Here is a 24,112-nt window from a genome sequence, read left to right as displayed (position 1 = left end):
TTCACCGCTAATAGATCCTGACAACACACGCATAGAAGATCATATGAAATCTTTATTGACACAACAAAAGTACAGCGACTTCCGTAAGGTCTTCTACAACTAAACATGCAAACAACAACAATGGGATACAAAATAATTCACCTTAGTACAAGTATAACTATATATGAATACTTTAACATGTCGAGTTTAAACTATCACTTACACTACTAGTTCTAAGATCTAAACATTCTCTGATATATTTACCTATTTGTACACAGTAAGGGTTGTCTCCTTCTAGAATGTATTTGAATTTATCTATAGAATGGAATGCATCAAATTCTGTTGAGCAGGCGGAAAGAAGGTTGAACAGCTTTGAGCGCTTATCATGATATCGTGGACAATCTAGGATAAAGTGTCGCTCATCTTCAATCTCATTTGGACAGAATGGACAAATCATAGAAGCTGACCAAGACACTGACCACGACTTCAACAGATTCCTCTTACCATATGAATCAAATCCAGTGACCTACTAAGGGGGGGGGGGGGGGGGGGGGGGGTATGGGGAAACCGCGGCACACATTAAAGAAATAACCCGTACGCGTCTAGGTCAAGGTAAGGACGACAGACGGGTAATGAACGTCGACGGGTACGCTTTGCCCCTATGCTAGTCCCTTCCTTGATATAGGATCTGTTATCTCACGGATACCAGCTTAAGCCAACATGCCTGATCTAGACCCTGTTGGCATCGCTCTTTTGACGTCGACATGGCTCATAACGCTCTCAGCCTCTCTCCTGATAAAGTGTAGAGTACAGTGTACCGCTAAAGGCCCGTTTTACACTCCTGCGTATATTTAAAGTCCGTATGAGTTCCGTATTGCCATCTTTTTGTCTTAGGTAAAGTAATTTTGGTTGAATAACCAAGCTGCACAGCGGTGGGTCAAAGCAGAAAACAATTTCTTCCGCGCAAACTTTACCTTAACCAAAAAATATGAAAATTAAACGGACTTGAATATACGTAATAGATCTAATAGGTACTGACAACATAGGCATACAAGCCAACCAAGTTGGTAAGACAGTGACCACGAGTTTAGCAAATACCTTTTACAAAAATCAAATTCAGTGACCTACAAAAAGTGAAGAACGGTATATGTAAACCATGACAGGAAGAAGAAACAGTCGGTTCTAGGTCAAGGAGATTGTGATCCTTTTCGACGTGTACACTTAAGTATTAATCCCACCCTTGACATCGGATCTGTTATCTGGCGAAAACTCGTAAATCCAGCCTGAGCCAACATGCCAGATTAATCCGTTCTTGGCATCGCTCTTCGGACAAGAATTATCGCGCTGCCTTCCGAGAAAGTGTAAAAACAAAACAGTTGAAACTTGAAGAGCAGCTAGACAAAAGCAGTCAGTCTCACAATGAACCGATGCGGTGATTGGACAACCTCGTGTTCCGTTGCCATGACAACGAGATGACGCTACCAAAAGCAAACTACACAGACTAGACAGTCGTAACTGAAATTGACACCTTATTGATATATTTCTTTTAGTTGACCTTACGCCAGTTTCAAATGCATCAGGAAATGAGGTGGTAGTTCTGTTTCTAATAAGCATAGATTTGCATCAATAAATATCCTTGTTTATTTATCATGGGTAATGATAGTCAAGGGAGAAATGGTTTCGAAATCGAATACGTGTAGACATGATTGGTATGTCTAGTTAAGGCTTACGGTACATGGGACGTGTTATCGACTGAAAAATAACACGAAATGTTTTCAATTTCCCGTTTGACCAGATTTCACAGGTTGCCAATGTGGAGTGCATTACGGCGGTGTGCTCACCCCTCCCGGTCCGGGGTAGAGGTACGCGCCAGGAATGCCGCGGACGTGAGACCTCAGCCCGCTAGAACACTTCAGGTAAATGACCCTTCAATTGAAAACAGAGTCTGGACACGCACAGTGCACACACACACACACACACACACACACACACACACTATTTTCAGCCGTTTCTGCTTCTCTCCCTCTTGGTTTTTTTTGTTCTGATTACAATAAAAAACGTAGTTCCTTATTCACTTATGCCACAATTCTTCTCGTGTTTTCTATTCTCTGGAGTTTAGTCCTATGTTTTCTTAATGGATGGTGTACTGGGACATAGGCATCTTTTTGCACATGTTTTGGAAAAAACCTCGGTGTAATATCAAAATCGTGTTAAGATAGATTTGATGAAGAATACTGCAAGTGTTATTTTGAATGGGACTTTGGCAGGATATTGTGACACGATTCAATAATGTCTCATTCCACAGTTCTAGCCAACGTATCGGTTTGCAACAGTAAACGTTATGACCTCACAACTTGACAAGGTCATTAGGCACGGTCGCCCTTCACCTTGAACTGCGGTGTGATACCGTCAGGCCTCACACACATACGATACCTCGCTAGAATGTCGGTGTTAAGGAGATTAACTACTTTTAGCGTTAAACTTCGGAAACCCCTCGAAAGGAGGTCAGACTTTTATGTAAAAGCTAATAAAGTCAGCAGGTTTGTGTTGATTTAGGCACAGCGGAGAATTCGATTTGCAGCAGAGAATCAAAATCAATCATGATAGTTCAGCCGATTAAAGTTATAACCACCTTTCGGCGTAACATACCAGCTTCGCAGGCAGCTGGGAGCAGCTGGTTATATCCATTCTCCAGAGCCGAACCCGCGTATACCTCCTGAATGTGCTACTGAGAGAGTTTCTACTAAACAAGTCTAGGCAATTTGTGCAAAAACACGGCGTGGATTCAGCTTTGCATGCTATAGGATAATCGGTCATGTCACACAGAACGACATGCCATAAGTAAACCGTTCGTATCTAACTGTAACTGCCAATAAGCATGTCCGTAAGCAAGTCCTCGCACAAGAAAGTGCCCTCAATTTGTAATACTGAAAGAAAATAGCCCAACAATATAACATTGAGAACACTATCGAAATCGAGATTCTTTAACCGTCAATGATTCTTATCAGAATCCCCTTTGTCGACCTTCTTCTCTTGTCTAACTCCTACTTTCTCTCTCTTCTGTTCGTCCTTCTTCTTTTGTCTAACTCGTTCTTGCTCCTTCAGATCAACTAAAACCAACCTTGCCCTTAGCTCTGGAGTTAAGACGTTTGAACCTGAGTGGTAGACCTCGCAGGCACCCAGACGGCACAGGAATGCAGTCGGGTCGCCCGGCGTCTTTCACCGGCAAGTTGATTTCCTTGACCCGACCACCTTTACTTTCCCCCCTTGCGAACACTGGTGGCCAGAGGGGGTTCATTATGCAAGCCTTGTCCCCTACACAATGTATGTCTGCGTCTAATCATCAGAATTATGCAACGATGTTACGTAATCGATACGAGCAGGGCGCCGTCTTTCACCTGTAAGTTGATTTCCTTGACCCGACCACCCTTACCCCCCCCCCCCCCGGCCACAGGGGGTTCACTATGCCAGTCGTGATGACTGCGTCTATTCACCAGGATTACACAACAAGGTTACGTAATCGTTTCGCCGTCAGCTGTGACGTCTCACTCACGGACCGACAGGTGGCTCCAACGATTTCTTCCTATTGGGTACTTGAGGTCACGTTAGTATGACGTCATTCAGCTTCCGCCATGTTGTTTAAAGTGAAAAATGCTTTTAAAGATTTGCTTTGCCTTTGCGTATCCAAAGACCACATTTTAGAATCACCGTCAGTAAATAACGTTGCTACCGACCCAAAAGAAATGGCATCTCTCTAATATAAGTCGAAGACATGCTCGAAATGATGATGTGCTAGCCATTAAGGTGCAACCCGCATTTCGAATCCTGGAAGAATAGCCTTAGGCTAAAGGATATCACAATAAACGCAACAAAGACACTACAATCAGCCTAGTTAGCAAGTGTAGAATGTTGTTCTACAGAATGTCTCTGGCGCGATACTTGTGTCATACTTTTTTCGTGCAGGAAATTCGCCTATGTGTCTGTCACACGCGAGAGGTGTGGATGGCGGTTCAGCACCCAGTCAGACTACCCCTTCTCTGGTGTGATTGGTACGGCCCATGGCTGGTCTGGTCTGTTCAATGCGTACACATAGGCACTACTTCAACAAACTAATTACACGTAATCTGAGCTTGATCTGCACAGTCAAGTTTTACTTCTGTCAACAGTTGTTTCAGGAGCCGGACAATCAAAACACAACCGACACCGCCGGCGTTTTGTGTTTGTTGTTGTTTCGGACACAGAGATTGCCCAGGCTGGTAGGTCTCATAATGGTCTTTCATTATTAACGTCGGACACCCTGTGTACAAGGAGCGGGAAAACCGCAATGCTAGCTGATACAAGTCTTACACGTCGTTCCTCTACGTTCGACGTTGCTTTACATTTTGAGATTGAGAATATTTCTTATTTTATCAACCTGTCGACCAGCAACGTTGGAATTCCGATGGACAAATAAGTAAAGTGACTAGACACGACACTACAACATATAACACTTAAAAGGGATGGAATACCCAACGTAGCCTTTACCAGGCCCCCCGGATATCTGAAGAAAAAGTAGAAATTGGCTAAAAAGAGTGAATAGTATGCTAAGGGAGTCAGCTACGGAGGGAGGGTCACAAACTGTAAGCGGACTAACTTCTCTGACATGTTATCCGTCTATTTGGCCAATTTGTACAATTTCTCAAGCGACCTGTGGAGCCTGGTAGAGGCTACACCCAACGAGGTAGCTTGAAGTTCATTATGTCTAATGGTCATTCATGCATGGTGCCGCCCTGGTGTTACTAAACAGACAGAGCTATTCCCGACGGATACAAGACAAACTTCAGGTTTACGGTAAACCGTAAAAGCACGGTTTGTTTGGTTTATAAACCTCTCCTTTCTGTGTTGTAATACCAAATGTCAATATTGCCTGATTCTGCCAAGTCTTGTTGCATTGTCCACATGTTTCGCGCGACCTAACAACACCGTACATTGTAAATTGAGCGGATATATTATTAGGCAAACACCAAAGTTTATTGTAAACCGTAAAAGTACAGTTCTGTTTGGTTTGAAAACCCCGACGTCCTTTAATGTAGCATTACCGAAATCTGCCAAGTCTTTTTACATTGTGCACAAGTTTCGTGTGACCTGACAACACAGTACAGTGTAGATGAAGTCGTTCCCAGCGGATGCTAGGTAAACCCCAAGGTTTATTGTAAACCGTAAAAGTACAGTTCTGTTTGGTTTGAAAACCCCGACGTCCTTTAATGTAGTATTACCGAAATCTGCCAAGTCTTTTTACATTGTGCACAAGTTTCGTGTGACCTGACAACACAGTACAGTGTAGATGAAGTCGTTCCCAGCGGATGCTAGGCAAACCCCAAGGTTTATTGTAAACCGTAAAAGTACAGTTCTGTTTGGTTTGAAAACCCCGACGTCCTTTAATGTAGTATTACCGAAATCTGCCAAGTCTTTTTACATTGTGCACAAGTTTCGTGTGACCTGATAACACAGTACAGTGTAGATGAAGTCGTTCCCAGCGGATGCTAGGCAAACCCCAAGGTTTGTTGTAAACCGTAAAAGTACAGTTCTGTTTGGTTTGAAAACCCCGACTTACTTCATAAATGTCAATTTTACCTGACTCTGCCAAGTTTTGTGCACATGTTTCGTGCGATCTGACAACACAACACAACACAACACAATGCAGTGTATACGTAGATTAAGCCGTTTCCAGTGCAAAAACCAAAGGTTTATTGTAAACCGTAAAAGTACAGTTCTGTTTGGTTTGCAAACCCCGACTTCCTTAATTAATGCAGTACCAAATGTCAATATTTTTTAATCTAAATCTGCCAAGTCGTGTTGTATTGTCCACAACTTTCGTGCGATCTAACAACACAACGCACTGTAGATCACGCCGTTCCCAGAGGCAAACTCAGAGGTTTAGTGTAAACCGTAAAAGTACAGTTCTGTTTGGTTTGAAAACTCCGACTTCCTTAATGTGCTCCCAAGCGTCAGCGGTGCCTGTTTGTACCTAGTCAGACTACGGGCGTGTCTGTAGAGTGTACCTGGGCGCCCAGTGGCTACCCGGAAGCAGGGGGCGTGCTCCCATTGTTTGAAAATGTCAGTCAAATGTCACGTCCCAAAATAATGGGCTTCCGAAGGATTACAGAGGTAAGCTGTTTGTTGTTGTTCTCCAGTCGCCGGTTCTGGGGGCTAAAATTAGACACTGAACACAGAAAGTGTACAGAACATTGTAGATCCTTGGTAATGTTGACCTACAGTGTCTAATACGACAAGAAATACCAGAGAAATGTATAGCCATCTTCCTTCCATCTTCCATTCCACAATTATCAATATCTATTCAAGAACTAATACATTCCTAAATATTCGCTCTTGTTGAGAACCCTGTCATTCAAGATATAAAAGTGAAAGCATTTTGAGCCACAATTATTTGGCAGTTCTGCTCAGTACTCTCCAAATACAGCTACGACGTCTTCAGTGGATATATATCTTAAAACATTTGCCTGGTAATTTAAAGACAAAAGTTCATGGCCAAAGAGGGCTGCCCCGATCTAGCACCTTGTGCTCCTGTGTATTGAAACATAGGCTTAGCGTGAAAACGTCACTCGGTCAGTTCTGTGACTTCGCGTCCTCTCGCGAGAGTTGGCCGTCAGGTGCGAGCTCGTAAAATTGTGCAGATCCCGGATGTAAGCTGGAGTTCATGGCCACTATGGATGTACAGTATAAACAACACCGTACTGAGAATATTTGCAGAACAAGCCTACTCAACAGAACTTAGGAGATTAGGCAAATGGTTAGCGTCATTTCATGGAAATGTGTTTAGCCTTGGATAGGCAGACAAGCAAAGCTCTACCAGTGGAGGTGAAGAACAAGCAAAAGCCCCACAAGTGCTTGGAATCTTGTAGCTTCTACCAGGCTCTAGAGGTGGCTGGAAAGAGTAGAAATTGACCGGATAGCCAGAAAACATGCCAGAGATGTTACCCGGCCAGGGAGTACACTAGGTTGCAAACTGTACTCCCAGCCGGTTAAGTCCTCTGGCATGTTATCTCTCTATTTTGCAAATTTTAGTCTTTCAAGCCACCTCTGGAGCCTTTTAGAGGCTAGAAATGAGCAAAATGGAATATAAAGCCACGAAAGGTCGCCAGGGTTTATTGACCCTGGCGTGCCCCGCCCGATTGGTGGCGGGAACGCTAATTGACCCTGGCACATTTGGGCTGATCTACCTGCGATGTCTGAAGATAACAGCCCCATGACCCGACGTCCCGCGGGGAGAGCTGAAAACCGCCCAGCCATGGGGAAATTAATTGCGGGGATGGCGTTTACAAGGGCTTCAGATAAACTAACGGTTTGTGATTCCCGTTATTATCTCCATGAAAAATGAAGATATAGTTTTGGGTGCGTCTGTGTGTGTGTCTGTTTGTCTGTTTGTTTGCTTGCTTCTTGGTTTGTCTGTTTGTGTTTCCGCACTACTGTAGTCAGCATAACTCAAGAACCTCTTGATGGATTACGATGATATTTGGTATGTATGCAGGTGCTGTGAAGCCGAAGTTCAATGTCGATTTTGGGCCCCCTGGTATGTGACCTTGGTACTGCAGCAGAACTTCCGTTTCTGTATCTTTTGACCTGGACGTGCTATGGTCTTGATTTTTGGGTGGCTGATAGCTTGTTTATGTTCAGTTGACGTTCGACACAGAGATCAGGAAACAATGCTAAGTACAGTTGTATATATATAAGCAGGCTCAACCATAATGGAAGAAATGTCGTCAGGTCTAGGAATATGATTATTCTCGTTGACTGCATATAAAACTGGCGTTTGGGCGGTTAGAAACCAGCCCGGGCGGGGGGAACCAGTTGTGGGGATGAGGTTTACAAAGGTTTCAATTTGTCTGCGATAGAGAAAAACTCACGGCCTATGATGGCAGTGACATATATTGAACCAATCAGCATTGCCATGAGGAAGGCACTGAAACGTCGGTCTTGAATAAAACACTTCGTTGTGTGCAAAAACTGTTGACTGAAACTGTACGTTGTGCGTTGATGAAGGTTAGACTTCCGGGTAATAAGCGACGCAAAGTAGCAGTTACTCAAGCAACTGTGAAATTTGGAAGCAGTCAGACGTTTCAGACAGCATGCGCTATCTTTCCTCGATCAGTGACTGGACAGTGAAAGTAACACCGCCGGTGATTCACTCATTTTCACTTTTGCCAATTTGGATATATTGTTTGACCCTGACGGCAGCCGTACGGTTCGGAAACGGGGCCAGACAAGAGGCGGGGTCAGCGCGAAGTTGGCCCGGTACCAGCTGACACGGTCATGTAGCTTCTGCAGCAGGGCTCAAAATAGTGGGTGCATGTGCACCTGTGTGCACCCAAAATTGGAGCTGTGCACCTAATTTGTGACTGTGGGTGCACCGGTGCACCTAGATATTTTTGTACACTATATGATAACGGTTCTCTTGTACACTAGCGTACAGAATATTCTTGAAATGTAAGAAAAAGCAATATAACCCTTTGTTACGTCGATGAAGATCAGACATCCAGGTAATAAGATACACCAAAAAAGCAGTTACTCAAACAACTGGATATGATTTTGGAAACGGTCAGACGTTTCAAGTAGCATCCACTACTTAACCCTTTGTTGTACTTTATTTGATGTATTGCTTGGTTGAAATTTGACATCTGGATAGAATTACAGACTGGAGTTTTTAATCAAGGGAGGCAGTAGTGTCAAACTTATGTTTTGCTGACATTCAACTTTATTTCATTTTGTGCACCCAAATTTTTTTCTGTGCACCTAATTTTGTTGGTTGGGTGCACCTATCTCCAAAAAATAATTTCGAGGCCTGTGCAGCCAGGTAAGCTCTTCATCATGGACCGCGACCTTTCAGGCTTGGCAATGAGAACCAGAGTTACGGTTTGTGCCGCGCGGTGCATGTGCGTCGTCGTCCACAAGGCCAAGGATATGAAAGGGGGTCTGCGACTGAAGCAGACTACCACTTACTCTGATCTTCAATCAGATGTTGGAAAGAAACATCCGAACGTTTTCCATTGTGTTGTAAACAACCTTTTTTTAACCATTGGAAAGCAGTTTACAACATAAATGGGGAGCTAGAAAAAAATTTACAATTTTGCCCTCCGACCTCTGCGTGGAAATTAACTCATTCTAAGGCACAGGTAAAATGAGCGATTTTATTGTCTTTCCTTCCCACATTCGCTTGGACCTTTATTTGATTTGTTTGCTGTACTGTTTATCATCTATATTGACTTTTCTGAGATAATAGAATTACTGCATGCCTGAGATATAACCAATCATGGGCTGGGGTCGTATTGTTCTCACAGTTAGTACCTTGGCATGTCATCCACTGAGCCAGAATACAGGAAGTATTTAGAACATAGTTATCGAAACTGACATTTGTTTCATAACCCATAATCCTTCAGTGATTCAGACCTAAGCCGGAAGTACTTAAAGCAACGTTGACATTTCCAGTTTTACCGATGCGTTTTACGATGTCAAAGGGACAGTAGAGCGCTCAGCCATTTTGAAAGAAAAACATAACAGTAATGTACATGTTAGTTACCGTATCCTATCTGAATCTAGTGGGCACGTAGACGCCTGGGATTCTTAGATTCACGTCAAATTAGGTAAGGAAGATACTAGCCAATCATCTGCGGGCATGAACAGCTGAACATGATTTATGGCGGCTGTAGACAGGACGATAATAGACTGATAATCACTTTACTAGTATATCTAATACGGTCAATTAGTATCTTGAAAAAGAAAGTTTCGCAGACGCCCTTTGCGTTGCTTCTGTCACTCTTTCTTTCCTTAGTTGAAGTTTGTAGAACGCTGCGACGATAATATGGTGATAATCAGACTACTAGTGGCATATCCAATACGGGCAATTTGAATCTTGAAAGGGAAACTTAGTCAGTTCGCAGACGTCCTTTGCGTTGCTTTTGCCTCTTTCTTTACTCAGTCAAAGTTTGTGGAACGCTGCGATATGCGACGCGACGTTCCTGTGCCTAAGGAACCACATGTCCGTTGCCATATGAAGCCGGGCCGGGAGACCTGTTGGTCCGCCCGACTATTTGCTCGGGCCCGCAGGCACGCTGGGTTGGTACATACGGCTCCCAGCAGACGACTAGCGGAGCCCTAGTAGCCCCTACCAGGCTCCACAGGTCGCTGTAAAAATAGTAGAAACTGGCCAAATAGACAGATAAAATGCAAGAGGAGTTAGTCCGCTAAAGGAGTTACAGTTTGCGACCCCGTGGATGGCATATTAGACCCTCCCTCCGTAGCCGACTCCCTTAGCATACTATTCACTCTATTTGGCCAATTTCTACTATTTTTCCAGCCATCCGCGGGGCCTGGTAGAGGCTAGAGCCTTAGCAGCAGCAGGATAAAATATGGCTATGCTTCAACAGCCTGTTCTGAATTAGTCTGTTCGACTAGACTTCAGGCAAGGTTGGACGTTGTCCCCTCGACCCTAACCTAAGAGGTAACCTTTCCCTGCGCTATGCGTGCCACACCTACCACAAACCTTTCTCTCTTTCCACGCGAGCCTCTAAAAGTAAAGATGCGCGGGGAATCCCAGCGCGCTCTGAAGGGTGATTGGGGAAGTGATTGATGATATTCCTGTTGTCTCAGTCAACAGTAAGCATTAATATTTGGCCTAGCGAAACCGGAGCCGACGGCCTCCGTAGAAAGGTAAAAACGGATGGATTAGACCCCAGACTTAAATCGTACGGAGGATAAGGCTACCACGTCATCACTTGATTAGGCGTTAGAAAATACATCCGCCCTTAGCTCAAGATAACGATTTTCAAATAGCCCACTTTGCAGGTCTTTACGAATCTGTTTCATAGCTCTCTAGCGCTCCGCTGCCGCCTGCAAGTCGTATTTTCCTCTGTGAGGCACTCAGCGACTCGAGCTGTGTTTGCCCATGCCCCAGGCTGTAGACCTTAGCGATTTTTCACCACATTCCCATCCCCAAATGTCGCTAATGGGCTGGATTTTCCTAGTGAAAGTTGCGGATAAGGAAAGTGGTTCCTTACCTGCATTATTGAGATGTCCCTTTAGCCGCGCATCCCGGCGTCTTACGGAATATCCCAGGTTTGTGTGGCAAGAATCCGACTCATTCCGAGAGAAACGACTCCAAGGAAATCCACCGCCGCGGGCGACAACTGCAAACTTTCCTTGAGCAAACTGTGGGAGCGGACCGACGCCGAGATTTTCCTTCACGTCTCCGCGGTAACGGGGCGAGTGGGGTCCGCCGGCGGGACGCGGGAAGTATGCGGGCAGGCTCCGTGGGCGCGAGGTATTTTGCCCGGCCGTGTCAGTCTCGGTTCAGAAATAAATCTGGGCAGGGGGACGTCCATGTGTACATGTGGGCACAGACGTGGTGGTGGGGGGAGCCACCAGAAGACCTTGGCCCGGGGCCAGCTCCTAAAATGGCAAGGCCCTCCCCATTGGGGCCAGCAGTTTGCACAGATCAGAGTGCGCGGACGTCATAGAGGACACGGGCTGCGGACCTGGGAGGGGTACAGGGAGAGTGAAAGTTGGGGGGGAGGGGCCGAGACGACTTTCGCTTATCCGCGGTCGTGGTCCACACCTATGTGTACACATATCTATCTCGACCTGTAAGAGATATGTAAACCAGAAACAGATGGTGTCTGATAGACATACTGGGCTAGGGAAAAAGGAAAGGAGGGGGGGGGGGGTAAGTTTGTATGTGTTCACAACTGAAACCCAAGCCTTTTTCTAACCTCGAAAGGAATGGCACAAAAATGTCTGCCCAATGTGCATCAAGCACTTGTCAACATGTAAACAAATAAGCCCTTAGAGGGTTAGCTTTGATCGCGAGAAATGACATGGAACTCAGGAAACACAGAGCAAATTTACTGGTTCCAATTATGTTTATTTGGTCCCCATCTTTGCACGAACATCAGTCAAACAGTTTCACCACTGCGACGAATCATTACCCCCAGCGGGCGGCCGCAGTGCGGCCACCTCCGTAGGTACAGCGTTTGTTATATACACAAATAAATAGAAATAAATACGCTATAATTAGATGGAACGTTTCCAAAAACACCTCCCCGGTTCTAGGTCGTGTTGCGGGTTGATTAATTGCCTGTGAAAAGGCTTTGTCGGAGGGAAACTCAAGCCGAGTCCGGAGGAAGATCACAACATTTAAAGTCTGTTTCTGTCACCCGGTGGAAATACCTTAACCTATGCAGGTGGAGGTGCCCTACTTCTGGCAGCGTGGCGCTATGGACAGCCGGACTATCGTATCGACGTACAAAAATAATATTTTCGCGGTTAAAGATACGGTTTACTATTTACAGAGGCGGGCGGACGAGTCATGGTCGGTGCCGTGTGGAGTCCGGGGGACGGTTGGGTTGTGGTTGCGGGCCGCCTCGCTCCCCGCCCCGCCGCGTCAGCTGGGTCGCCCCGGTGACGTGTCGGAGCCACGGCAATGATCATGACGCCTCCCCGCGGTGAGCTGTCGGCACCCAGGAGCCGCCTGAAGCCGCAGGCTCACTCCAGACCTGCGGAGAGAAGAAACTGGGTCAGAAACGTGGAAAGTAGGTTAGCAGACGGGGAGGTTTAGATAACAACAACAAGGACAAGCCAAAACAATAAGCAGCTCTGTACACACACTAGGCCCATGACAAAATATCAAAGTCATTATATCTCCTTGCTAGTCTCTACCAGACTAACCGCGCCGGCTATAGGGAGAACATTTGCCGGGGAACTTTGGCCATGGAGGGTAACATTCGCAGCCGCAATATTGGACCCTATCTCCATAGCCGACCCCTTCAAACAGTTGACTCTATTTGGCCAATTTCTACTATTTTCCCAGCGTCCCACAGAGGCTGGTAGAATCTATCTCCTTGTATGCGATTGGTTTTGCTGCATGTGTTTGTTTACGTTTAAATGATTCTAGTGCATCTATTCTTATTATCATTATTTAGTATGTTTCGATCTGGACAGGGGTCGAAAAAAAGACATTGCCCGCTTCCTCTGCCCTGTCCTGAAGCGATGAAGTTGAAATGAACAAATAAATAAACAAATAGATTAGCCTTGCTTATAGGTTTGCACACCTAAAGTGGGATGGGGCTGTGGCATTTTGACATATCTTTTTTTCTTCTTTTGAACCTTCTATTTTGATTGTACGAAATAATGGAGTATCTACGTAGCTACAACGACACTGGAACTGTTGACATATTCTTGACTAAAGCATTTGAATATTGCAGTATGACAGGGATCTTTCTAACTATCAAAGCTCTGGTGTTAGCTTATCTTAAGAAGGAGCCATGGGCAATCTCATCTGTAAGAACCTGCGAGGGACTTTAAGTTGCATCGCGTATTTTACAGGTGTTCTTATTTAATCCGGAGGGTTTATTTTTAGACGTCTGGCGACGGACGTACAAGTGATGGTCTTTGGGGTGAGGGGTGACAACGTTTCTTCCTTTCTTCTTTGTAAAGCCGAATATTTAACGCATTTTGTCTTGTATTTAACGTTTTATTGCATTGTCCAATACCCTAAGGACGCGTATTCATGGATGTGTGTGTTTCTTTGATATACTTTCTTGTTTTTCTTCATTCTAGGCGAATAGATTTCCGAAAGAGATCACTGACATTGTTGGGTAAGTGACCTAAAGTGACCCCACGTCCTAAATCTGACCGTACGTTTTAGTGCCTTTGATGGCCATGTGTTTCGGATATCGAATGATATCTCAGAGTCGTCAGATGGCGCCTAGATCTCCACAAAACGAATTGCCATCGCAATAAATGTCTAATTTTATGAACCACAGGTTAAAAGAGTAAAAACTTATCAAAACACAATAACCGGGATCTGGGATATGTCTGTAGAAATGGTATCATGATAGTGAAGTTTTGTTATCCATAAAAAAGTGCAATTTAGATTAGGGTTGAAATGTTTCGATCCTGTCAAAAGTAGAAAATCTTACATTTCGACTTTGCCAGGGTGCTAGGCACAAGATTCTTATCGTCAACCCAATCTTTATGGTATTGTGCCAGATATAGAAAGGTGCCGAACTATCAAACTTGCCAAGCTTTAAAGCAGGTAAAGGTTTAAGGTACTGCACTAAATCAACCAGTATTACAAACACAAGGAAATAGTCACTGAAACAGCAACTTCATGGCGAGAATAATTGTTCGAAACCTGCCATGAAACGTGAGTTTGTGGAGTGTGGACATTAAATATATATTTGGACATGAAATGTGATTGTTTACGGATGGGAAACTATTAAATAGTTATTGCGTCAACTTAACTAAAGTTTGCGGTCAGAGAGTCGTTGTAAATTTCATCCAAACATCCAGGTTCAGGTGAATAATTTGGCACTCATATCACACTTGTGTTTTTGTACGTCTTATTGGCAACATTTTCCTGTTCCTCAGTCCGGTTTGGTGCCTATATATTTCTACATCGAGTATTGTTCGAGTCAATTTTGTACGTCTATTAAAGGCCATGAAAAGGCTGCTTTTGTAGTTTGACTGGCGATGCACCGAAAATCCACTTTTTCATCTTTTTCCTCCGCAGCTGGATCTAAGAAGTGAAAACTTATCCTGCAAGGGATAAATAGATTTTATTGGCCCAATACAGTTGTAAAATCTGAACGCAGACTCTCTTCAAGATCATTGCGAACAAGTAGGTAGCTCAAAATCTAATCATTTCTAGGTCTCACAAAGACCTACCCACATACCAAATATGACAATCCATTCAGGCACTCTCGAGTTATCGTGCTCACAGACGTAGACGGACAGACAGACGCTGTGCAAAACATGGTTACGCAACCTTCTCGGCGAAGGTAGTATGGGGATAATACCATTGCGTCTATTGGGATGGTCGTTGCAATCGGAGATTATGAAAATAAAATAAGCTGTTTCTGGCAAATCTTGTGACGAAAGCTTTCCTCTACAGTTAACCAGTGAGGCCACCTGACAATACATCTGAATGGGCCGGCGGCTAAAGCCGGGCTGGTACCGTGTGGTCCGTCTGTTTGTCCACTGAGTTGTCGCGATAAACCTGCCCGGAGAGCGCCAATGATGGATGGTCTGTCCTCTAAAGTAGGCAAAGCCTGGACCTGGTCCCCTTTCTATGGGAGTTCCTTCGTTCGTTTAGCCCCTAGTGGTACATAGGTCAGCATGTTTTTCCTTGCCGTGTCTGTTGCAGGGTATATTTGTACAGGGAGGGGTTGCTAGTCCTCGAGGCAACTCCTCGAGTACGGGACCCCTAGCTCCGAAAGACGGGTGCAACCCCAACAAAGACGTCTACACTCACGATTGAACCGAGGTATCGGCAAGGTATAGGAACTCAACTGTAAGGTTGCTACCAGTTGGTCTATATGAACATCCCCCTTTTCCATGGGTGGTTATCACTAAACTCCTCAGGTTCTGTCCATTCTGACCATCAAAACGCCAATTTATTATAGAATGTTCAAAATATAGTGATAAACGCTTAAAGTCATTTACCTTTCCTTCAACTTGAATGTATGTTGTATCAATCAAGAAACTTATCTATAACTCATCTCCGAGCAGATCCAACGGTTGCAAAGATCGTATCCAACTGGCAAAAGGAGTTTTTATTGCAACCCTATGCTTGGAGATTAATCTATAACGCCTCTCATCGCCCGGACCTGTACATGTGTTCCCGGCCGTAAAAGCAGGAGGCTGTTTCAGACCTGTTTGCCGTGGTGTTTGAAGAGTGTTAGAGGGAGGGAGGTGACACGGTTCCACACACAGGGATGGTCACTTGGCATGTCTGTCTTGTGTAAGGAGGAGGTATTCACGTGACCCCTATTTTACGTCCCTCCCGAATGACGGATGCAGCTCCAACCGACATGCCCTGGCCCAGGATTGAACCAAGGTCTCCCAGTTAGTAACTAATCAGAATCAGTAGTGGATTGACTATATAGGAGGCTATCGATGACACCTTCTCGCGAAGATTTTCGTAGGACATAGCAAGATTAAAAGAATTAAGGAAAGATTAAGGAAGAGAACGAATGAAAGAAAACGAAAGAGATAACAAAGCATGAAAGTGTGAAAGAGAAATGTAGATTAAAGCGCGTAAAAATGAACCAACAGAACATACCAATAACAGACAATCCATTGTTATGACAAATATATATATCTTTTGTTGTAAATCTTCCACGAAAGAAACTCTAATTGAAACAACTTCTCCCATAGACTTTTATATATTCAATGTGTCGATCTATTAATGTATAGTGACGGGTCTGTTTGAGCGGGAATACCAGTCCTCCAAACTTGGTCATCCTTCCCCGATATCCTCACACACGCACATACTGCCACACACACATCCGACAATCCATTGTCATGACAGATAAACATATCTTTTGTAGTAAATCTTCCACGAAAGTATAATTGAAACATTTTCTCCCATCTTCAATGTGTCGATCTATTAATGTATGGTGACGGGTCTGTTTGAGCGGGAATACCAGTCCTCCAAACATGGTCATCTTTGGCCGACAACTTCACACACATCCACCATCAACTTGACAGACGGAGGGTTATTTCCGGCGACACGATACGAATATATCCCACATCAAAGGCTCGCCTGTCGGCGAATCAATTTGCTCAGGGGGAGGGTTGGCAGAGACTTATGGCTCTGCAGTGTCCGAGGTAACCTTAAGATGAACCAAGACGTCGATAAGGGTCTGTTCTGACACTCTGCTCTGGCAGGAATATAAGAAAAACGATGAAATTTACACAGTTGGGAGACGTGCACGCAACCCTTCTCCGTAAACCCACCAAACACTTGCCAGAAACAACAATGGGACGTGGTGCACTGTGCGCCTGTGGGCACGAAAGGCGAAGAAGAAGACGAAGAAAAATGTGGCCCAGTATTAATGCGTTTACCGCGTGGTATGTTGTGCCAGAAAGCTGTTATTTAATTTTTATCGGCTCCGATTGCGCCGTCGGTTGATAAACTGGCGTCGGGTTGCAGAAACTTGTCAAATTACTCATTTTCCTAAATAAGGCCATGTTGATTTGATAATATGGACGACATCATCAGGGGACCCCAAAACTGATGCTAGCGTGCGAATATAAAAAAAAAAGTTTGGCTATAAAAATGCCTTCATTATGAAATATACGTGATAAGGAAGGACAAACAAAAGTAAACACAACGAGTATGGTAGACCGAAATATAGACTCAATATTTTTGTTAATTTGTTCAAAACTTCATCTTTGACTTTGTAATTGACTTTGGCATTCTATGAATTTTTTGTGTGCAATTAACAGCATGTATTTTCTCATTTTGAAACTCCTTTTCACAATTTACAGTATGGCCGAAAACTTTTTCTTTATTTTTGGAAACGGACGAAAATCGATGCGCGCGCGGATTTCATCCATATTATCAAATCGACATGGCCTAACTACAACTAGTTGCGCATTTGATGCACAACTATGTTCAGAAATGAGTCATGAGGTCTCAACCAAAACATGCTGGCATTCTTCCTGGATTCTTTTTACTTCCCAGTTTTCAGACAAGAAAGCAACCATATGGCAGGTCAAAACAGGCTAATTTTCCACAACAAGGATACGTTTCCACCCCAAACAGCCCTCTCATTGTTCACAAGATATCTTTAGTTTAACTAATTAACACAAACGTCGACTGCAGAAGTCCGTGAAATTCAATCTAACCTTCCTCAATTCAAGGCGACGATGGGAAGCTTATAAAGACGTGTCTAATTATACAGTGGAGGGTGTTAATCACAAGCGAAATTGACCTCTAACCCTTAAGGAAACAAATGAGGTATAATTCTCCTTAAAGGAGGTGTTAAGGTGACCTTGGGATAACCTTGAATCAACCTAGGATTGAGTTATACTTGACCTTGACCCACACTCTGTCAGACGTAAGGAATGCAAGGACCGGGGGACCGTCCAGGAAGTTGTTGATGATACTCCACTCGAATCTATTTTAACGCGTTAAGGTTTGGGTGTTTGGCCCATAACCCAGAGGTCTAGGGTTAGAATCCTCTAAAATCCCACCGATGTTGTGTCCTTGGGAAATTCTTTTAACACGACTTTTCTCACACCATCCATGGGCAAAAATGGGTACCTGACTTAGGTTGGGTAGGTAAATGGTGGTGAAAGGAGAGGAATGGGCTCTGTCATCCAATACCGTGTCATAAACACAGTGGATAACAACCCACTGCCTCTACGGTCTCAAAAATGCTATGGGACTACATTTACCTACCTTTAACTTTTGCTTTAATTTTCCGACTAACTTTGATTTGTTTTTATGCTTGAGCGGTTTAGTTGATATTCATTATACCTGTCAAAGCATAAAACAATCCCGTCGACCATTGCGCAATAGCTTCATTTTATTCTAACCAGACGTTTATTCTCCCGTCAGCCTTTGCAAAAAAATCCCCTACATCTCGATTGATACAATAACGACCTTGGTGAACCCCTGCAGTCAGGGCAATCCTAGCTTGTAGATCACTTGCCGTTTCTTGACCTTCAAGACTACAGGGTTCCCAGTGTTAAGACTCTAACCCATGCCAAGGAATGAGTACATGTATTTTTCGTACAAGATTGCTTCAGCTGCTTTGAATTAGAACTAGATAACCTGGTTTGAATAAAAAACTTTCTCCGACTGTTGAATGAAATTGAAGCATTGGCACGGAAATGGTTCGGGGGTTCAATGTGATACTTACACAAGGAGGCCTTGGCCAGAAATCTTTGACATGTATTATTGCAGGACGCATATGTAGGACTGTTGTCACAAGTTGTGACATATCTCAATGAAGGCAATACTTTTGTTCCAACAGAATAAGTGATAAGAATGTTTAAACGCTTCTTCGGTCTTCGTGAAGTATTCTGACCCATTCATATTTTTGACACTTGCCTTTTTTTGACACTTGCCTTTTTTTGACACTTGCCTTTTCTGACACTTGACTTTTTTCCCACGTGAGCTTAGTGACTCTTGACTTCGTTTACATGTGAGTTTTGTTGACACGTGACTTTGGGAGTGGGTCAAAGCCGGTGCTCGAAAGTCGGTAGTATAAATCTGATAAAAGACCGGGATGGGTGATCAGTATAATTTGAGTGTTTAGGAAATTATTTGCCACCTACCTTCGTATTGGTCTGGCTGGGTCACGTGACAGGTACCGCCCTGGCACACAGGTGTCATGACGTCATCAGGTGGTTGAAACACCGTTGAAGCGGACAGACCTGGAAAGTTTGAAAAAGACGACGGTAAAAATTGTGGAAAATAACAGAATGTCGTACATTTCAGAGCTGCGTGATCTTTGGAGATTATTCCAAAGGACAGTAGGCCAAACAAGGTGGCTTTTGAAAACTCTCCAGCGCTGGTTCGTTGTGTAAATTGATGCATCTTTGAACAGGTTGAAATAATTTACCCTGTACCACTTCTTAATACCAATCTGCGGGGTTAGATTTTTTTTTAAATGGTGTTAAAACATTGGAAAATAACATAAAGTAGATGATTTTAGGGCTTCGTGATCTATCCATGGAACGGAGTAAGGTTGTAACTTCAAATTCCATAGCAAGTGAAACAGAGAGCCTTTCGCAAACTCTCCAACTCTCCTTGCGGGTATTTATAAATCTTTGGGCAGGTATGGATTCCTCGCAGTGGCACTTCTTAATCCAAATGCCAAAAACAGATGTTGCAGCCATTACTTAAATTACAAGTTCAACCGCGTCCCTGTTCTCCCATATTAGCGATCCTGTCCAAGAAACTCCCTTGATGATTCGGAGGTAATTTTCAAGATTGCTTTTAGATCCGTTTTGATTGATTCGGGATCTCTTGGTATTGCTTCAAAGCTCTTTAGATTGTTTTAACTTAAGATCTATTAAGATTGCTTGAAGATCCTTTGTGTAGCATGATAAGCCGTTGATAGGATAGGCCTGGACTCCATGGACACCGATCGCGTGCTCTACAGTATCCTATAGGATACCATCTGATTGCACTGATCGTCCATGATCGCAGCCTGCGGGGTTTAATCATCATTCACCGGTTTCTGCATCTACATGTCATGGAAACGGCCTGCAGCTGAGGGGTTCAATCTGAGATACAATCTAACTACTGCTGAGGAATCTATGAGAACTGGTGTGAATTTACAGACGTAGACAGACCATATGTTTTGTCCTGTTAGTCTATCAGAAAACCAACTGAAATTCTAAAATTGCAGATCTTCGTGGTTATACAAGAGTCTAGAAATGATTATCAAGGCTCATCTGTGTTGGTAGTCTACATAGCTGAACTTCGTTCTAACTTCTAACACATAATTTACGCCCACTGAATTTGTGGCTAACCCATTGTAGCCTTCCTCATGATGGTAAATAACGGATTACTAAACACACGTAACCTAGAGAATGTTACCTGGATGCCAAAAAGCCATGTACACCATCCGTGAATAATTTCATCAGGTTGAAGAATGACTAAATAGTAAGGTTCTTTTATTCACAACCGAGTATTTACAAATGCCGACGTTTCAGATGACTGTCTGTGATCTTCATCAGGGCAATACTGACTGGTTCACTACTGACCTAGCTTCAGTGCACTGTGAACCAGTCAGTATTGCCCTGATGAAGATGACAAACAGTCATCGAAACGTCTGCTCTTGCAAATACTCTGTGGTTGAGAGTAAAAGAACCTTGCTATTCAGCCGTGTACACCATTTTGTGAGACACAAATAGAACTTCACAACACCTGACCAGTTAGCCGTGTCTATCTAGCACAGCTGTGAAGCCGCTCGTGCCTTGATTTGTGTACAGTTGTGTTCAGTTCGACAGTAAAGTCAACCAGTTCAAGTACGGACAAATCAAGAACAACAAATGCGCTGCGAGCCCGCTAACATCAGACGACGCCTCCTTTCACCAAGCCTGATAAACGACTGTTTTTCTGTCCCAGGGGAGACTTCTACTCTTTGAAAGTCAAATATTTGAACCATTACTTCAGAATGCTACAAACATCAAACGCACGAACCTGATCTTTAATCAGAGAATATCACGATATCTTCGCCACGGGGTTCTAAGGACCAGTTAGATCATCCGAAAAATGTTTGAATTGAAAAATGAAGATTCACAGTTAGACGATTAACATGCAAAGTACTGCGGATACCACATAAACGTCGGTTGCCATGTCGACTGTAAAATAGCAAATAAACACAAGTATGCACGTACAATGCGCTGTAGAGAACCCATGATCAACCCAAACTGCCGTTGTGAATCAGACTGATGAATGATTAACGGTCTTCAGTAACTGATCGTCGATTGATTTAACAATGCCAAATCAGTCACAGGTTTCAAACAGCCCAAACACTCTCTCGTCTACTTTCTAACATGTTCGACATTTCCTGATCATTCATAGTGAGGTCAGCTTGTTTAGACCAACATTGTGCTTGTCTGTAACTTTTCTACTTATGTATACGCCGTGCAGTCAAGTAAAAATATACCGTGTCTTCGCAAAATAATCACGATAGTACAGGCCGTCAGCGGAGACAGCCATGTTGTAAGGAAACAGTTCTAAGTAAATAAAGACCGTGGCAGTTGTAACATGGTGTTCTCGGTACCCTGTCCTTAGCAGGATGTAGTTGTTGCGACAAGTAGATAAACGTCTGTTTTAACCTTACTGTAAGGATTCAAACATGTAACTTCTGAGGTTGACTGAACCAGTTACCATGCATCTGTAGCTGTTGAACAATATATAGACATGCATAAACTATTAGAAAAAGCATAAAAGCGGACGTTATTAAGGTATATTGGTATCCTCAATACCTGGATTATAAATGGTTAATTTATTTGTACATCTGTGAATATTTCTAACAAATTTGTTTGATTTTGTATTCATAAAGATGTGGTGTTTTAGAAATAGCACCCGCTTCTGGGATTGTCCGTGCCTTTAAGCAAATAAGTCGCAGAAATTATCAACGTGCCTTCCGCAAGACATATTTTTACCTTCGCCGAGAAGGTTATGCAGAGGGTAGCGTTTGTATGTGTGTATGTAATGTACAGCATAACTCGAGAAGGCTTGGATGGATTGTCTTGATATTTGGTAGGTGGGTAGGTCTTGATGAGACTAGGAAATGATTAGATTTTGGGTCCCCTAGCGGCTTGTTACGGTACTGCAGCGGAACTTCCTGTTTGTATATCTCGTGTTCTGGACAAGCTATGGAACTGAATTTTGAGTGGTAGATAGCTCTTTGGACAGAGAGTAAGTGGTACGGGTTTTGGCCCCCTAGCGGCTTTTTTGGAACTGCAGGAGCAGGTTTTGGTTCAGACTTTGAAAGGGAATAACTCAAGAAGGGCTTGATGGATGGTTATGATTTTTGGTAAGTAGATAGCTTGAGTGATGATGTACATGATTTGACACTTATTATGCAAATCAGTATCTAATTTGCATAATTAATGAGGAAAGTTTATACATCTGCCAAATTCCACGATAGGACTCTCAAACATGTGACATATGTAATTGAAGAAGAGAGAAATATTAATAGATATCAATTATGCAAATGAAGACCTCATTTGCATAATTAATGAGAAAATACTATAACTCAAGATGGGCTTGATGGATGGTAATGATTTTTGGTATGTAGATAGCTTACGTGATGCTTTGTATGATTGGACGATAATTATGCAAATCAGATTCTAATTTGCATAATTAATGAGACAATTTGAAAAAAACGCTGTGTTCCATGATATGACTATTGAAATATGTGACATTTGTTACTGAGGAATTTTGATGGATAAAAATATGCAAATGTAGGCCTAAGTTGCATAATTAATGAGAAACTACTATAATTCCATACAGGTGAATGATGGCAATTTCATACTTGTGTCATTTGGAAGTTATGTGAATGTGAACATCGTTGAATCAAATTATGCTAATAAGGACGTCATTTGCATAATTCATGATAAATGTTACTTTGTTAGCATAACCTTCTTTGTCAAGCTCATACTTTTGTTTTTTGGGTGAAGAAGATCAACTGGTATGATTTATAATTAATGAGAAACACTCCTGATACGTCAGTCAAAAAGTTTAAAATCATTTGGCGAAGGTATGAGGTCGTGGAACTCTAGTATTTTCTCTGCTATTTTCTTTTGCGTTGTTAGTATCGTTAATATTGTTTGTTTCACAGTGTGTACTATGGAGACATCCGTGACGTCAGGTATATACTTTACCGTATTTGTGTTAAACTGTTTATACAAACGTTTTCTTTCAATCAGTCGCCAAGCAATCGTGCCTTGGCCTGGTCCTCACAAATCCAGCCGTATTGACTTCCACGCGCTGTCACAGGCACATCCTCAAGTTCAGCCCTTCACTTTGAAGCTCGCACGTTCCACGCCTCTCTACATTCAGGTTCACGTCGCCGGGGACTCAACACGGGCTGAGTAAATACCTCCGCGTTCAAAGATAAATCCCAGGCGCGGAGAGACGGCGACTTGTCTCCCTACACAAACACTTGAAGGAAGTACAAGCGTGCCTCGCACAAACTCGCGCAAGACGTCACCCAAGACGGGGTGAATTCGAACGTGGGCCGATCTGTTTGTTCGTTCTGCCGCTTTCAGAGATCAACAGCTTTTTCCTCTTGTACGTGGTGAGTATGGCGTACGTTGAGGGACGAAGATTATTATTTGTTTTTAATTCAATTGTCTCAATATTTTTTGAATAGTGTGTAAGATGGTTGCCCAGGTGACATGTCGGCCGCCAACGTAAACAAACAAAAGCTAGGATGTCTTTTTACGCCGAATCATATTTCCTTACAGTTACTGGTACTAATTTTTGTGAATAATCTGTTATTTCACTCAAACTGACTTGCTCTCGAACATTTTCTTACTTTATTTTCTTTTATTGTCTTAGGATTGAACTTGTGCCACGCCCATAACGTAGGAAAGACATTCTAGTATCTGCATGGAATATCATGATGAACTACACCCGTGGCTTCTTAACAAGAAGCATCCAGAAAGTTCAGAGTTAGCAGATGTGAGTTCCTGTCTGTACTAGTGAGAAGAAGACGCTACTAGAGCCGTGCGAAGGCGGGCCGGATTATGCACTGTCTATTTTGTCTGGTTAGGCTTCCTGGAGGACTCGTAACGGATTTGTTCAGAGACCCCCGAGACT

General features: G+C 43.3%; 2 protein-coding genes across 2 annotated transcripts in view; both read right to left on the bottom strand.

Annotated features, from left to right (window-relative positions):
• Positions 1–11,448, bottom strand: part of LOC136426479 (leucine-rich repeat transmembrane neuronal protein 3-like) — a 54,901-nt gene extending 43,453 nt beyond the window's left edge. The window contains exon 1 of the mRNA XM_066415143.1: positions 11,031–11,448. Within this exon, the coding sequence (XP_066271240.1) occupies positions 11,031–11,036 (6 nt within the window). The 5' untranslated portion in view covers positions 11,037–11,448. The remainder of the gene's footprint in view (positions 1–11,030) is intronic.
• Positions 11,449–11,872: 424 nt separating this feature from the next.
• The window catches only part of LOC136427189 (alpha-2-macroglobulin-P-like), a 37,175-nt gene continuing 24,935 nt past the window's right edge, over positions 11,873–24,112 (bottom strand). Inside the window, exons 22-23 of the mRNA XM_066415964.1 lie at positions 19,102–19,200; positions 11,873–12,524 (exon numbers count right to left, since the gene is read on the bottom strand). Of these exons, the coding sequence (XP_066272061.1) occupies positions 12,514–12,524; positions 19,102–19,200 (110 nt within the window). The 3' untranslated portion in view covers positions 11,873–12,513. The remainder of the gene's footprint in view (positions 12,525–19,101; positions 19,201–24,112) is intronic.

Source organism: Branchiostoma lanceolatum, chromosome 2 (genome assembly GCF_035083965.1).
Source record: "Branchiostoma lanceolatum isolate klBraLanc5 chromosome 2, klBraLanc5.hap2, whole genome shotgun sequence".
Lineage (NCBI taxonomy): Eukaryota > Metazoa > Chordata > Leptocardii > Amphioxiformes > Branchiostomatidae > Branchiostoma > Branchiostoma lanceolatum.
This window is presented reverse-complemented; position numbering and strand designations above follow the sequence as displayed.